Source organism: Medicago truncatula, chromosome 3, assembly GCF_003473485.1.
Source record: "Medicago truncatula cultivar Jemalong A17 chromosome 3, MtrunA17r5.0-ANR, whole genome shotgun sequence".
NCBI classification, from domain to species: Eukaryota; Viridiplantae; Streptophyta; class Magnoliopsida; order Fabales; family Fabaceae; genus Medicago; species Medicago truncatula.
Window position 1 is genome coordinate 9,851,307 of NC_053044.1, and position 12,863 is coordinate 9,864,169.

A 12,863-nucleotide genomic window follows, 5' to 3' on the forward strand; every position below is an offset into this window, starting at 1 on the left:
CAAAGTCACGTGATTTCAATCAATAAAATACTATAAAAAATAGTCTACAAACGTTTGAAAAATTATAATGCACGTGATGGAATAAGTTACTCCAATTCTGAATCCAAATGGTCCAAACTTCCCACTACCTACCTATCTGGATAATCCTCAGAAATTCATCAATTCGAACTACATTGTTTTAAATTTTCATAAATTCTCCTCTGGACAAAAGATAAAGCCAAATTCTGATATTATTGAAGTCTGAAAATGATATAAGATCCCATTAATCTCAATGGGACCACAACAATGGTACAAATGGTAAAATTTTATACACACACTCTACATAAAATAGTCACATCAAAATCTGTATTCACATTCATCAACACTTGTGAGTGTCTTTAACAAAGGTTTGGTCCCATATACGTCAACACAATATTTAATGCAATCTTTACTTCCTAACAAGCAACGGTCATATATCCTTGAAATCTAGCCACATGTCCCACACCTGCAGCCAAATCTAGAACAAGAAAAACTCAGCCATTGCTCTAGTTTGGGCCAATAAAAATCCACCTACCCACTTTTATGGCACTACTGCACGGGGCACAGGTCGACATGATTTTTTTAGTCTACAAAATTGTAATACAATAGCCAAGGAGAATTGGTCCATCTGATCTGTGGATTGCTCAATCTTTGAAATAAATCGACGATCGGATTTAAAGAAAAACGATAGTGTAATTTTTTATAGGTTTTGCGTAAATGGAAGTTATGATTGATAAATCTAAAGATCTTATCCAAAGATGTTAGAATCACATGTTAATAAGTGGAATTTGTAATTCCGAGTTTAAATATTAATATGTAGAATTGAGTTTATTGTAGAAGTATACATGTTCTGTAGATGTTTACAAATCAATATCAACAAATCTTATAAACAGCAATATCATTTTGATTTTGTAAAGAAAAACAATCATCTTAATTCTTAAAACAAATGAAAATTAAATCCCATCACCATCTGATAATTCTTAATTGTATTAGTCAAAACTAAATAAAAGCAAAGTCAAGATAAATGCGATCACACTTAATTCTTAAAACTAATGAAAATTGAAATGCGTTCACCGATTTGAAAACTCTTAGGGTATGTTTGGATTGAGGGTTTAATAGGGGAAGGGAGGGTTTGATTTTCATTTTTAAATTACAGACACTATGAAATATTTTGTAAAAAGTTAACATATTAACATGATAAACAATCATATAATACTCAAATCACACTTAATTTATTTTAGAAAATCATGATGTTATATAGTCGGTAATTTAAAAAAGAAAATCAAACCCTCCCCTCCCCTCCTAAACCCTCAATCCAAACACTCCCTTAATCATCTTAGTTCTTACTAGATAGTCCACAAAACTGCAATAAAATGTCATCCAGGGTGATCCATAACAAATGAATTAAGCACGCACTAAAATTAATTGTTGGTAGAATAATAAACTGTTTTCAGAAAGAAAAATAACCATAGCTTTGAATCTCAATAATCAGCACAACTCAGCTTTGCCTTTGAACTAAACATTGTTTTGAATTTGAAAATGATCAGAGTTTAACAAAGCTTATAATAATAACACAACACAATACACTTAAAAAAATAATAACATAAGAAGAAAGTATACTGTATTCTAAAATATAGCTTGCAATAAATATTCAATAACTCATAAATTCCTTCATAAGAAACTCAGTCCCACTTCCTACATAAGCAACATAAATGTACTGACAGAATCTTATACAATGTAGGAAAAGGAACTTAGAAACTAATGAAGTAAAATGATAAGAAAAAGAATCCTGTTTTGGAAGAATACCTTACCTCTTACAGGATTTTTTTTTCTAGTAGACAACATAAACAGTTCAGAGAGAAAGAGTTCTTTATCTCACTCCCTGAAGTTTTAGGTAAAATGTGAAATAATGAATAACAAAAATTAAAGGGAATGAAAAAAACGATTATCCTTCAGGAACTTTGCAGCCAACCTCCTTCCATGTTTCGGGGGGGCTTAAATTCACCAAAAGAATATGCACCTTAAGAAATTAAATTAAATAACTATGACAGCAAGAATGTAGCAAAAGGGTCAAATTGAATGACTAGACTACAAGTTGATCCAGCTGCAGTTGCTCGAGCCAAGCTCCCAAAACAGAGTGATCAATGCCGTCCGCTTGAGGATTGGGATTCTTTTCAACGGATGGAATTGGGCCGGAACCTGCAAGCTTCTCTTTCTTCTCAGGTGTGGGATCCTTGACAAGGGAATGGACCCAACCTACATCAGGCTCTTCTCCATTGTTTCCATGCTCAAAAGAAGTTGATCTCTGTGTTTGACCGAAGTCATTTGGATTTACCGACCAATCAGCTTTTCCAATAGGGGATGATCCCCACTTGGACCAGGAGTTAACAGGGGACCCAACAGCTGAGAGAGGATTGTTAGCACCGAGTTCTCTTGAGCTGAGGCTACGCAGCTGTTGCTGCTGCTGCTGTTGTTTCTCACGCTGAGCAAAAGCTGACAGCCGAGAACTCATTGGAGATAGGGCTTCCATACTTCTTGGTGACATCCTTCCAGGAGAAGAGAGACCATATGAAGCCTGGTGGAACAGGGGATGCTCTACGTTTGTAGGAGACATGACATTTGTGTTGATGGGTGATAAGGAGCTTTGAAGCTGTTGAAACTGGTTGAAGACAGCAGATTTGTGTGTTGGGGAAAATACAGAAGCCGCAGCGGGGTCGGAATACCTAGGAGATGAAGCAATCTCAGCACAAAAAAGATCATCCAGATTTGAGGGAGTTAGTGTTTTAGGGCGGCCAGATCGACCAACTGAAATAGCACCAGGACGGGGCTGTGAGAAACAGCTCAAGTCATTTAGTATCTGCTGCTGCCCATCAAAGTCTTGCAACATATTGTTGAAGTCGTCGTGTGGCATATCACGGGCACTAAGAGAAGATCTCAAACGACTAGTTTGATTAATGCTTCCTGGTAAATGAAGAGCTGGCACATTGGGCTGTGGCCAAGCATTATTGCCATTTGCAGATGGAGATAGAGGAGGCTGTGCAAAGGGTGATTGAGACATCAAAGAGATTGATGATGGTGAACCAGGGAAAAGGCTCATAGCAGCAGCCATGTCCATGACATTAGCAGTAGAAGCAGCTGATCGGGGTGAAGGAACAGCAGAACCAGTGGACACATACAGCGGACGCAGCTCTTCAGGTGAGTGAGCGAAGAAGCACACCCTTCGGTTACAACCCATACCGTCTTTGCACAGCCTTGTCCGATACTGAGCTGGGTGTAGCCAGCACTCGAATACTCCATGAGCATATTCACACATATCCGAACGTCGGCAAGCCCCTTTCCTAAAATCAGGGCATGGCACACAGCTGTAGTGAAACTTTCTAGGGTCTCTCCTTCGAGCATTCTCTCCAGGATGCACAAAAGGACACTCAGTCCAATCATGAGAGTATGCACGAGAACAAGGACGAACCTTGAATGAATACATGCGGAATTCATCTGTGGCATACATGCTGTTTTTTATGTCAGGAAGAGATGGGTCAACTGGATACTCTTTCTTTTCTGATGTAGAATTAACAGCTGTATCTGTAAACTTGGGAGCCACAGGAGAGGATGGAGATCCATTTTCAGCAGATGATAAAGGGGCAGATGAACCAGGACTCGATGAAATAAGAGACAGGGGAAGAGAGCAATCATCCACAGATCCTTCAGAAGCACTGTCTGAGAGAAGTTCTTCAAGAATTGTTTTAACACCTTCGAGCTTATGAGGAACAACAATAGGAACAACGATAACATCCACAGGGCGTTTCCCATTAGCATCCACAGAATTGATATCAGCACCAGCTGATAAAAGCAATTTTATAGCATCAACAGCATTAACTGAACCACTTGAGGCAGCACAGTGAAGAGCAGTGCTTTTATCAGTTCCACAGGAGAAATTAACATCAGCCTCGGGATATGAGAGTATAAGCTTTAGAATATCAATACTCCCATAGGAAGCAGCCACCATTAAAGGGGTTCGGTGCTCAAGAACAATTTGGTTAGATCCCTTTTGACGGACATACCAGAAGCCAACTTCATTAATAAGTGAAGCATCACTATCTAGAGCTACCTTGAAATCTTCAAAATCATTGTTAGAAGCATGTTCAAGTAAGCTGGAAAAAGAATCATCAGTACGAACAGTTAGATTTTTCATGTCTTCGACAGTATTTGAACCTTCAGCCGCAGATGAAGAGGAAGATGATGACGTTGCAATAGATTTTGATTTGTCAGGTCCACCGCACATCCTTCAATTAACTGAAAATAAATGATAATGAATATAAATAAGTGACCAAAAGAAGTAACGACAAACAAAAAGTTAGTAAATTCACCAAAAGAAGTAACGACACAAAAACAAAAAGATGAATCTACCGTTTAAACACTAGACGGGTATTACGCAAATATAACTAAAGTTGTCAAATGATTACAAGACAGATCACTACCCAAGTATTACGCCAATAAAACAAAAGTCGTCAAATGATTACAAGAAAGATCACTAGCCGAGTATTTCGCCAATATAATAATTAAAGTCGTCAAATGATTACAAGACAGATCACTGGCGAGTATTACGCCAATATAATTATATAATTATTAAAGTTGTCTCATGATTACTCTCATGATTACAAGACAGATCACTAACCAAGTATTACGCCAATATAACAGAAGTCTCGCATGATTACAAGAAGGATTTCAAATAGAATCTATACTTTATAATTACATTCATGAAGCACTAACACTAACACCAGCCTAGTACACAATGAAATCAAAAACCTATGCTATAGTAGATGACCCAAAATAGAAGTAACCTTAGCATGAACATTGCAAGTACAAATAACATAGATATTATGAAACTCAAACACACCACACACCAACTAAACATGATAAAAACAAAAACCATTCAACATGTTACTAATCATACCTCATCAATATGAAAACTTAAAACATAAAAGTGGTACTAAACAAAAGCAGAACATAGTTACACACAACCAACAACGTAAATAGTACTATATATAAAAACTTAGGCAAGTAAATATTCCAAAAAAATCGAATAAGCACACACAAAACACATGATTCCTTACGCAACGAAATAGATCTGAACAAAATCAAGAATCATATCAAAAAGAATAATTAAAGTTAAACCTCGTCAACTAAAATATTAATTAAATTAAAAAGAAAACAGATACGCATGATTCTTATTCCCTTAGTATTTATCGCATCAATTTTATATATCAAGAAAATTCATTGAATCATAGTAAATTCATAAAATAACTCAATTAATAAAAAAAAACATAGAAAAAATAACTAAACAATGATCAATTTTTTTTGACAAAAACAGTGTCACTTGATTTTAGAAATTTCTTTTATTTCTATTTCAACTACTATTTTTTTACTAAATTATTGCAAAATCACAAAATCAGTTCTACGAGTAAATTAATAGAACAGAAAAAACTGAAAAAATTAATAAATACATATAATTCAACGCATAAAATTAGTTTAAAAATATAAAAAAAAAAAACCGAAAAATAATAAAATGATTAACAAAATAAAATGCTATGAACATTTATATACACGATCGGTGATAATTTTCAAACTAAAAAATTTCAGATCGTGAGAAAATCAATTACAGAGTGAAGAACTCACCAATTACGAGTGTTTGTGAAGAAGATCGGGTTCAAAATCAATGAAGTAGAAGAAAAAATCTGAATGGAAAATGTTGAAGAGTGAATCGGAAGAAGAAAACAAGATCTGGTGAAGAAGAGATTCATTTCAGAGCTTCCATTGATAGAAACGAGGAATCATGCAGAGAGAGAGAGAGAGAAAGAGAGTAACGTTTTTGAAATTGAAATGAAATGAAATTGAAATGAAGAAGAAGAATTTAGAGTGAATTTAAAAAAAAGGTTTTGGAAGAAAGTGAAATGAAATGAAATGAAAATGAGAGTGAAATGAAGTCCAAATGAAGTCGTGAGTGGGTCAACTGGGAAACCGGGAGAGACGGTAAGAGAGAAAACTGGGAAGAAAGTGTTTTGAAGAAAATAAAAGCGGGTTGAACCGGTTGAAGGTGGTGGATTTTATTGAGATTATTAAGTGGAATTGAATTTGAGATTTAGAATCCGCCAATCGGAAAGTACCATTTGGAAGGTGAGGTTAAAAGGTAGTGTGGTCAATTGTGGAGTCAAATCGAATGAATGTGTCACCAAAATTAGGGGTATGTTTCCTTTTATAAAATTGTTAATAATTAAATATTTAATTGAATGGAATTATTAAAAGTATGATTGGATTTTACAATGACTAAAAAGAGAATAATTTGATGTTACCAAAATTAGTATCCATATTAATATTAGAAAAAGAATGATTTGATCTTACAATAAATTAGAAAAGAACAATTCGACCCCTCTTTATTGAAAATAGTTTTGATACAATGACATAATTTGTTTAAAAAAATAAAAATTCTAAAAATGATTGTAGATGATAGTTGTTTGAATGATATAAGAGAAAAAGAGTAAAGTATGTCATTGATCGGATAAGAAATTGTTTAAAATAGTTTTTATGTTTTTTTTTTAAAATAAAAATTTAGTTTTTTTATGTTTGAATTATCTATTTTTAATTATTATCAAGAACAACTTATTCCTTTTTGCGATTTTTTTTCCAAGAGTGATTTTGATCTTAGTCAATAAAGTCGACAACTTATTCCTTTTTGCGGTTTTTTCTTCAAAGAGTGATTTTGATCTTGATAAAGTAAATTTTGAAAGAAATGTTTAATTATTATCGAGAACAACTTATTCTTTTTTATCTCTTTTAGATCAATAATTGTGTTTTTAATTTGAAGGAAATGGTTAAGAGCAATTTTGATTATTCCATAATATAGATTTTGATCCAATCGGTTATTTTATTTTATTTTTTGAAAAAAGAAATATTTATATTATGCATTGGGAGTAAAAGATTTGACATAGTCATAAATTTTAAACTTTAAAATTTGTAAATTGTAGTGATCAAATCAATAAATAATATGTTTGATGTAATCACTAATCGCTACTAATATTTGATAATTGTTAAAAAAATATGAAGACCAAATTAGGAGCTAAAGAAAACGAGCAAAAAATTCTAAAGTCTTAGTTCAACTGGCAAAATGTCGAAATTGTTAGGCTGGATGTCATAACCGATGTTCGAATCTGATACCTTCAGATGTGTGTGTGAGTTTATAATGATTTTGTCATTTCGTCTATCTAAAAAAAATAAAAAATAAAAAAAGAGCAAAAAAACCTAAATTTAAAGAAAATAAATAATTGATCGATGCGATTTGCGATCAGGAAAATGTTGATTATATAAAATAAGGACTGTCAAATTGTCGGACTTTGGCCCTTTATGTAATAAAAAAAAGTTTTAGATTGAATAAATAATGATAATATAATAAGTGTATAAGTGCCAAAAAACAACAATAATAGTATTAAATTCTTCAAAAAGAAAAACAAGAATAGTATTAATATACACAAGAATTAGCAATAAAAATTAACAAAGTGAGCGTAGCACCAACCAGAAGGAAAATAAAGCTTCATGGTACGAGTAAACAACATAGATGAATTTATGAAACATACCACAAATGATGTTTTCTTTGTCTTCTTCCTTTGAACTTCTACCACTTGATTTTTCTGTTAATTGCTTCTATACTTTTTCTTGTGTTAAGGGATGCTATTTATAGAGATGTGGTAATGCAAATGGATATTGAAGGCCCAAAAAAACGAAATTAAATTGATTGTATAATTAATCAGCCATTAAATTGATTCAAATTATTAATTAGATTGATTGCAAATATTAATTAGTTGAAAGTAATGACTTAATTTTATCTTTTATAATTTTCTCGCGACACAATTTAATCATATGATAATAAAATTCAAATTATAATTTTTGAAGACAGCAGAACATCTTTTTCTTACGTGTACTGTGTTTGCTTCTTTATGGCAACAGGTGTGCGAGTGGATTGGTTTTGTTGGGGTGGATTCTAATAATATTTCCAATCATCTGCTGCAGTTTATTCATATGACAGGTGGCGGTAATGTTAAACGCTCGTTCATGCAATTTATTTGGCTTTTGTGTACTTGGGTTGTGTGGAGTGAACGTAACAACCGTTTGTTCAATAATATTGTAACCCCGATTCCACGTCTGTTAGACAAAGTCAAACTGTTATCTCTAGGGTGGCTGAAGGCTAAAAATGTCATGTTTGTGTATGGCACTCAGAGGTGGTGGTCATGCCCTTTAGCTTGTCTGAGCATTGGCTAATTTTCTATTTTTTGCTTTTGTGTGCAGCAGACGTTGTAACTCTGTAGTGGCTTCCTAGGCACGCCTTGTGCTTGGGAACCGTTTTTGGTTTGTTATACAATTCCATTTTAGCTTCTCCAAAAAAAAAAAATTGTGTGTTAGCCGGCCCTAGTTTTTTAGTGGGAGAAACTCTAACTTCTCTCTAAATTTTCCCTTCGTTCATCGAGGAGGAGTGGTTTTAGATTATTTTTGACATATAATCACCCTCTACATCTTTTTTTCCCCTTTTTTTCAATCAAAATAAGTGGTTTTCACATCTATCAAGTTTTTCCTTTTGTGTTTTTTATGATTTCGTTGTCTAAATGCGGCATTGTGTTGTTCGTCGTCTTGTGCGACGTTTGATTTTGCGTTTTGTTGTCGTGTTTGCTTCTATACTTTTTCTTGTGTTAAGGGATGCTATTTATAGAGATGTGACAATGCAAATGGATATTGAAGGCCAAAAAAACGAAATTAAATTGATTGTATAATTAATCAGCCATTAAATTGATTCGAATTATTAATTAGATTGATTGCAAATATTAATTAGTTGAAAGTAATGACTTAATTTTATCTTTCATAATTTTCTCGCAACACAATTTAATCACAAGGATAATAAAATTCAAATTAGTCTATGATGTTTGCTCAAAAAAAAATAAAATAGTCTCTAATGTTTCTCTAGCTCTGACTACTTTGATGTTGATTCTCGGGAATAAAATGATAGGAATGTATATACCTACGGGTGTGTTTGTTTCAAGTTATAATTGTTGATTCCCGGGAATAAAATGATAGGAATGTATATACTTATGTTTGTTACAAGTTTACTAAATTTTATTCCCGGGTATAAAATATTCCTGGGAATAGAAAAAATTTCCTAAGGAAAAAGGTGGGAATAAAGTTCCCATGGAGATGGAAATAAATTCATAAATAGTTTACTTATTATGATCCCTATTTTTATGGTTCCTAGGAATATTATAAAGCTAACCAAACATATTTTTCCTAAATTCCTTAGGAATAAAATTCTCATCTTTATATTCCAAGGAATGTTATTCCTATGAATAAATTTCATAAACTTGAAACAAACACACCCGTAGTATTTTTTATTGATAATTAAATTAGACCATTAAAAAATTGTGAATGACCTAATTAAATCTTCACTCATCAAGTTATTCTCATTTTGTTTTGTCAAAAAAAAAAATTATTCTCATTTTGTTGATTCTTTTTTTTGTCAAGTAGCCTAGTGGTTAGAGAAATTCATCTTTAAGATGAATAAGTGGGGTGTTCGGGTTTCGAACCCCAACCCCTGCACAAATTGTACATTATCCCTTATCAAATGAGCTAAACTCATGGAAACTGTTGATTATACTTATGTAAGATTAAAAGTAATCTCCAAAGAATAGGGGAGTAAAAATGTTTGATTTGTCACATAAAATAAATGTTTTATTTGAAATGATTAAAAGTAAAAATGTTTGATTTGTCACATAAAATAAATGTTTTATTTGAAATGATTAAAAGATATTTCAATTGTTCATTGTAGAGACATTACATACTATGTATATACAGGGTGCAAAGATTCAAACCCTTGAAACACTCAATTCTCCACATTTAAAATGTTTGAGATTTTGATTATCTCATATAAAAGGATTTAAATTCAATTGGTTCTTTCAAAAAATTATATTTTTTTTTTGTGGTGGCTGCGGGTTGAACCTCATACCTTGCATATATTATGCATTGTCCAAACCAACTGAGCTAAGCTCACAAATATTTTCAAAAAAAAAATAAAAATATATCTGCACGTGGTTATATATTTATTTATATTTAAATAAAAATATATATTTATATGATGACACAAATAAAAGAGATTTTAACCTTTGAAACATGCAAGTGTTTGCATTGTAATCAAATCAAATAAAATTATAGTATATTTTTGGAGAGGAAATCAAAAATATATTTATACTACTACTATTTACTACTCAAAGTATTGATTATAAGAAGAAAAAAACTTATACATTTTCATATTTTTTTTATAGATAGACAAAATGATAAAACCGTTATAAAATATATAGATCAAATAATAAAACCGTTATAAATTGACACACATAAATGGAGATATTGAGGTTCGAACTAAAAACATCCGACTTAATTTCGATATTTTTATCAGTTGTGTACTTGAGCTAGGACTTCTCGAGTGATCATCCTCATGTTTATTAATTTATTAATAATCATGGTTCCTTTAAAAATGTGGTCATGATGAAGAGATCTCCTACGGATAAGATTGTCTTTGGTAGATAATTTGTTGCGAAGGAGCTCCAAACAAATATTAAAACATTTAATGAAACCTGCTTCAGCCATGCTACATCAAAAAAGCCACGCTCCAGAATTTTTTTATAATTTCTTCCACATATTTAATAGGGTTAATAGGTCTTTACTCCCTGTAATATATGTCATTTCTGGGTTTCCCCCTGTAACATTATTTTTTTGATTTACCCCCTTGTAATTTTTTTGTTTGTTTTGATTTACCCCCTAATAAGCCAAACAAAAACGAAAATTTCTTGAAAAAAAAAAATTGGTTTAAGGATACTTATACAATATAGTGAAAAAAAAAATTGGTTTAAGAAAATATACTTATAATCAAGTACAATAATGAAATATATTTTTATTTAATAAAGAATATAGTATTTTTGCACCTAAAAAATATAGTGTTTATACAATTAAATATTTGGGAACTTCTATGGTACCCTCACAATTTTGAGTGGACTGGTACTCTTGTTTCACAAAATATATAAATTAAAAGATCACTTTAATGAAATAAAAAGGTATTTGTCAATATTTATATTTTAGAAAACATCATTTCATAAGAAAAACAATCATTTCATTGTTTATAAGGATCATATTACAAAATTTACATTTGGTCATAAAAAATAATTAATATTCATTGTTATGAGTAATAAAAATTCTTAAAAATTAAATTTTATTATTTCGTCGAAGCTTTTGATATATAAAATTTAATTATCTTAGTTGTCAATGATATAAAATAATTATTTTTCTTCAAAAAAACAACTCATTTATTATTTATTTTACGACTTGGTGTACCGATACACCAAAATTTATTGGGTGTACCATAGAATTTGCCTAAATATTTTTATGTAACCAAAAAAATTAAATATTTTTATGATATAATGTTTTTTTCAAGGATTTTATGATATAATGTTATTTAAGGATCTTTTAACATTTATATTATATGTTTTATGAATTTTAACTTCTAGCATGCAGGATGTCTTTTTCTAATAAAAAATAGTGGAAATAAAAAAAGGGAAAATGGCTTATAGTTGAACCTAGAACATTATACTTGGTAAAAAGAATATTAGCCACTATAACACACTGCACTATTGAAGAGAGAGAGAGAGAGAGGAGAGGAGAGAGAGAGTAGAGAGAGAGAGAGAGAGAGAGAGAGAGAGAGAGAGAGAGAGAGAGAGAGAGAGAGAGAGAGAGAGAGAGAGAGAGAGAGAGAGAGAGAGAGAGAGAGAGAGAGAGAGAGAGAGAGAGAGAGAGAGAGAGAGAGAGAGAGAGAGAGAGAGAGAGAGAGAGAGAGAGAGAGAGAGAGAGAGAGAGAGAGAGAGAGAGAGAGAGAGAGAGAGAGAGAGAGAGAGAGAGAGAGAGAGAGAGAGAGAGAGAGAGAGAGAGAGAGAGAGAGAGAGATTTCACTATAATCGCTCTAGATTACAAATTGCTTAAGGACAACTCCAAGAGACTTCCCTTTGCTTAAGTACATTGCTTAAGACTTTCCCTTGCTCGAGGACAACTCCAAGAGACAAGGTTTCACCAAAAGACTTATATGCTCATGCACGCAGGCGAGAGACTTTCTAATTGTTTACACAATTGTAAACAAGTTAATTTATTCTTACATTGAATTTAACAATGGTAGTGTAAATTGAAAAAATGAACAGACTCCTTAGGATTTCTAAGATATGAATTTCAAAGCTAAAATCCTATGTGTTTTGCGCTATTTGATTTGACAAAGTAATGACACAGAAAAATAGAAAAGTCTTATTACTTCTTCTTCAGGTATTCGGCTCCTTATATAGGTAGTGAAATGAGAGACATTGGAGAAGAGTGCCAACGCAAATAGAGTCGTTGAGAAGCTTCAATCAAGAACATTGGCGCTTTGCCTGATATGGATAATTCCGTTGAAAAGTATTTTGAATTTCTTTTGCTGAAAGAAGGATTATCTATTGCATTCTCTTTGTTCTTGAGGTCATTTGTTTGTTTGCACACGTAGACAGAAGAAGACAAAAAAACTCAAAGAAAAAACTTAAATGGATTATGAGTCCCTCAAATCAAAGTATGTCAATCAGCTTCTGAGTCTGATGTCCTCCACGAAATATGTTGAGATAACTCTCCAGCTCTGTGAGTCATCCTTCTTCTAAGGACATTGACTTCTGGTTGAGCTTCCTTTAGATCTTCTACCATAGTCTTCTAAACTTCTCATGTTCCTTCTGATGTTCTTCATATTTTCATCCTTT

The 12,863-nt window shown here is 32.2% G+C and overlaps 1 protein-coding gene across 2 annotated transcripts; it reads right to left on the bottom strand.

Moving 5' to 3' along the window:
- Positions 1-1,635: 1,635 nt before the first annotated feature.
- Positions 1,636-5,961, bottom strand: LOC11419603 (zinc finger CCCH domain-containing protein 30). 2 transcript variants are annotated; one of them, XM_003599110.4, is made up of 2 exons: positions 5,692-5,961; positions 1,636-4,308 (listed from the first exon to the last, which is right to left on the bottom strand). In XM_003599110.4, exon 2 carries the CDS (start codon positions 4,295-4,297, stop codon positions 2,102-2,104), a length of 2,196 nt encoding a protein of 731 aa, XP_003599158.2. In that variant the 5' UTR covers positions 4,298-4,308; positions 5,692-5,961; the 3' UTR covers positions 1,636-2,101. The 2 variants fall into 2 exon arrangements, with proteins under 2 accessions (XP_003599158.2, XP_039688187.1); XM_039832253.1 differs by lacking the exon at positions 5,692-5,961 and adding an exon at positions 4,970-5,032.
- Between the last annotated feature and the right edge of the window lie 6,902 nt (positions 5,962-12,863).

Bases quoted from the DNA above. Each gene is read 5' to 3' on its own strand.
- LOC11419603 (XM_003599110.4), bottom strand. From the start codon at position 4,297: ATGTGCGGTGGACCTGACAAATCAAAATCTATTGCAACGTCATCATCT.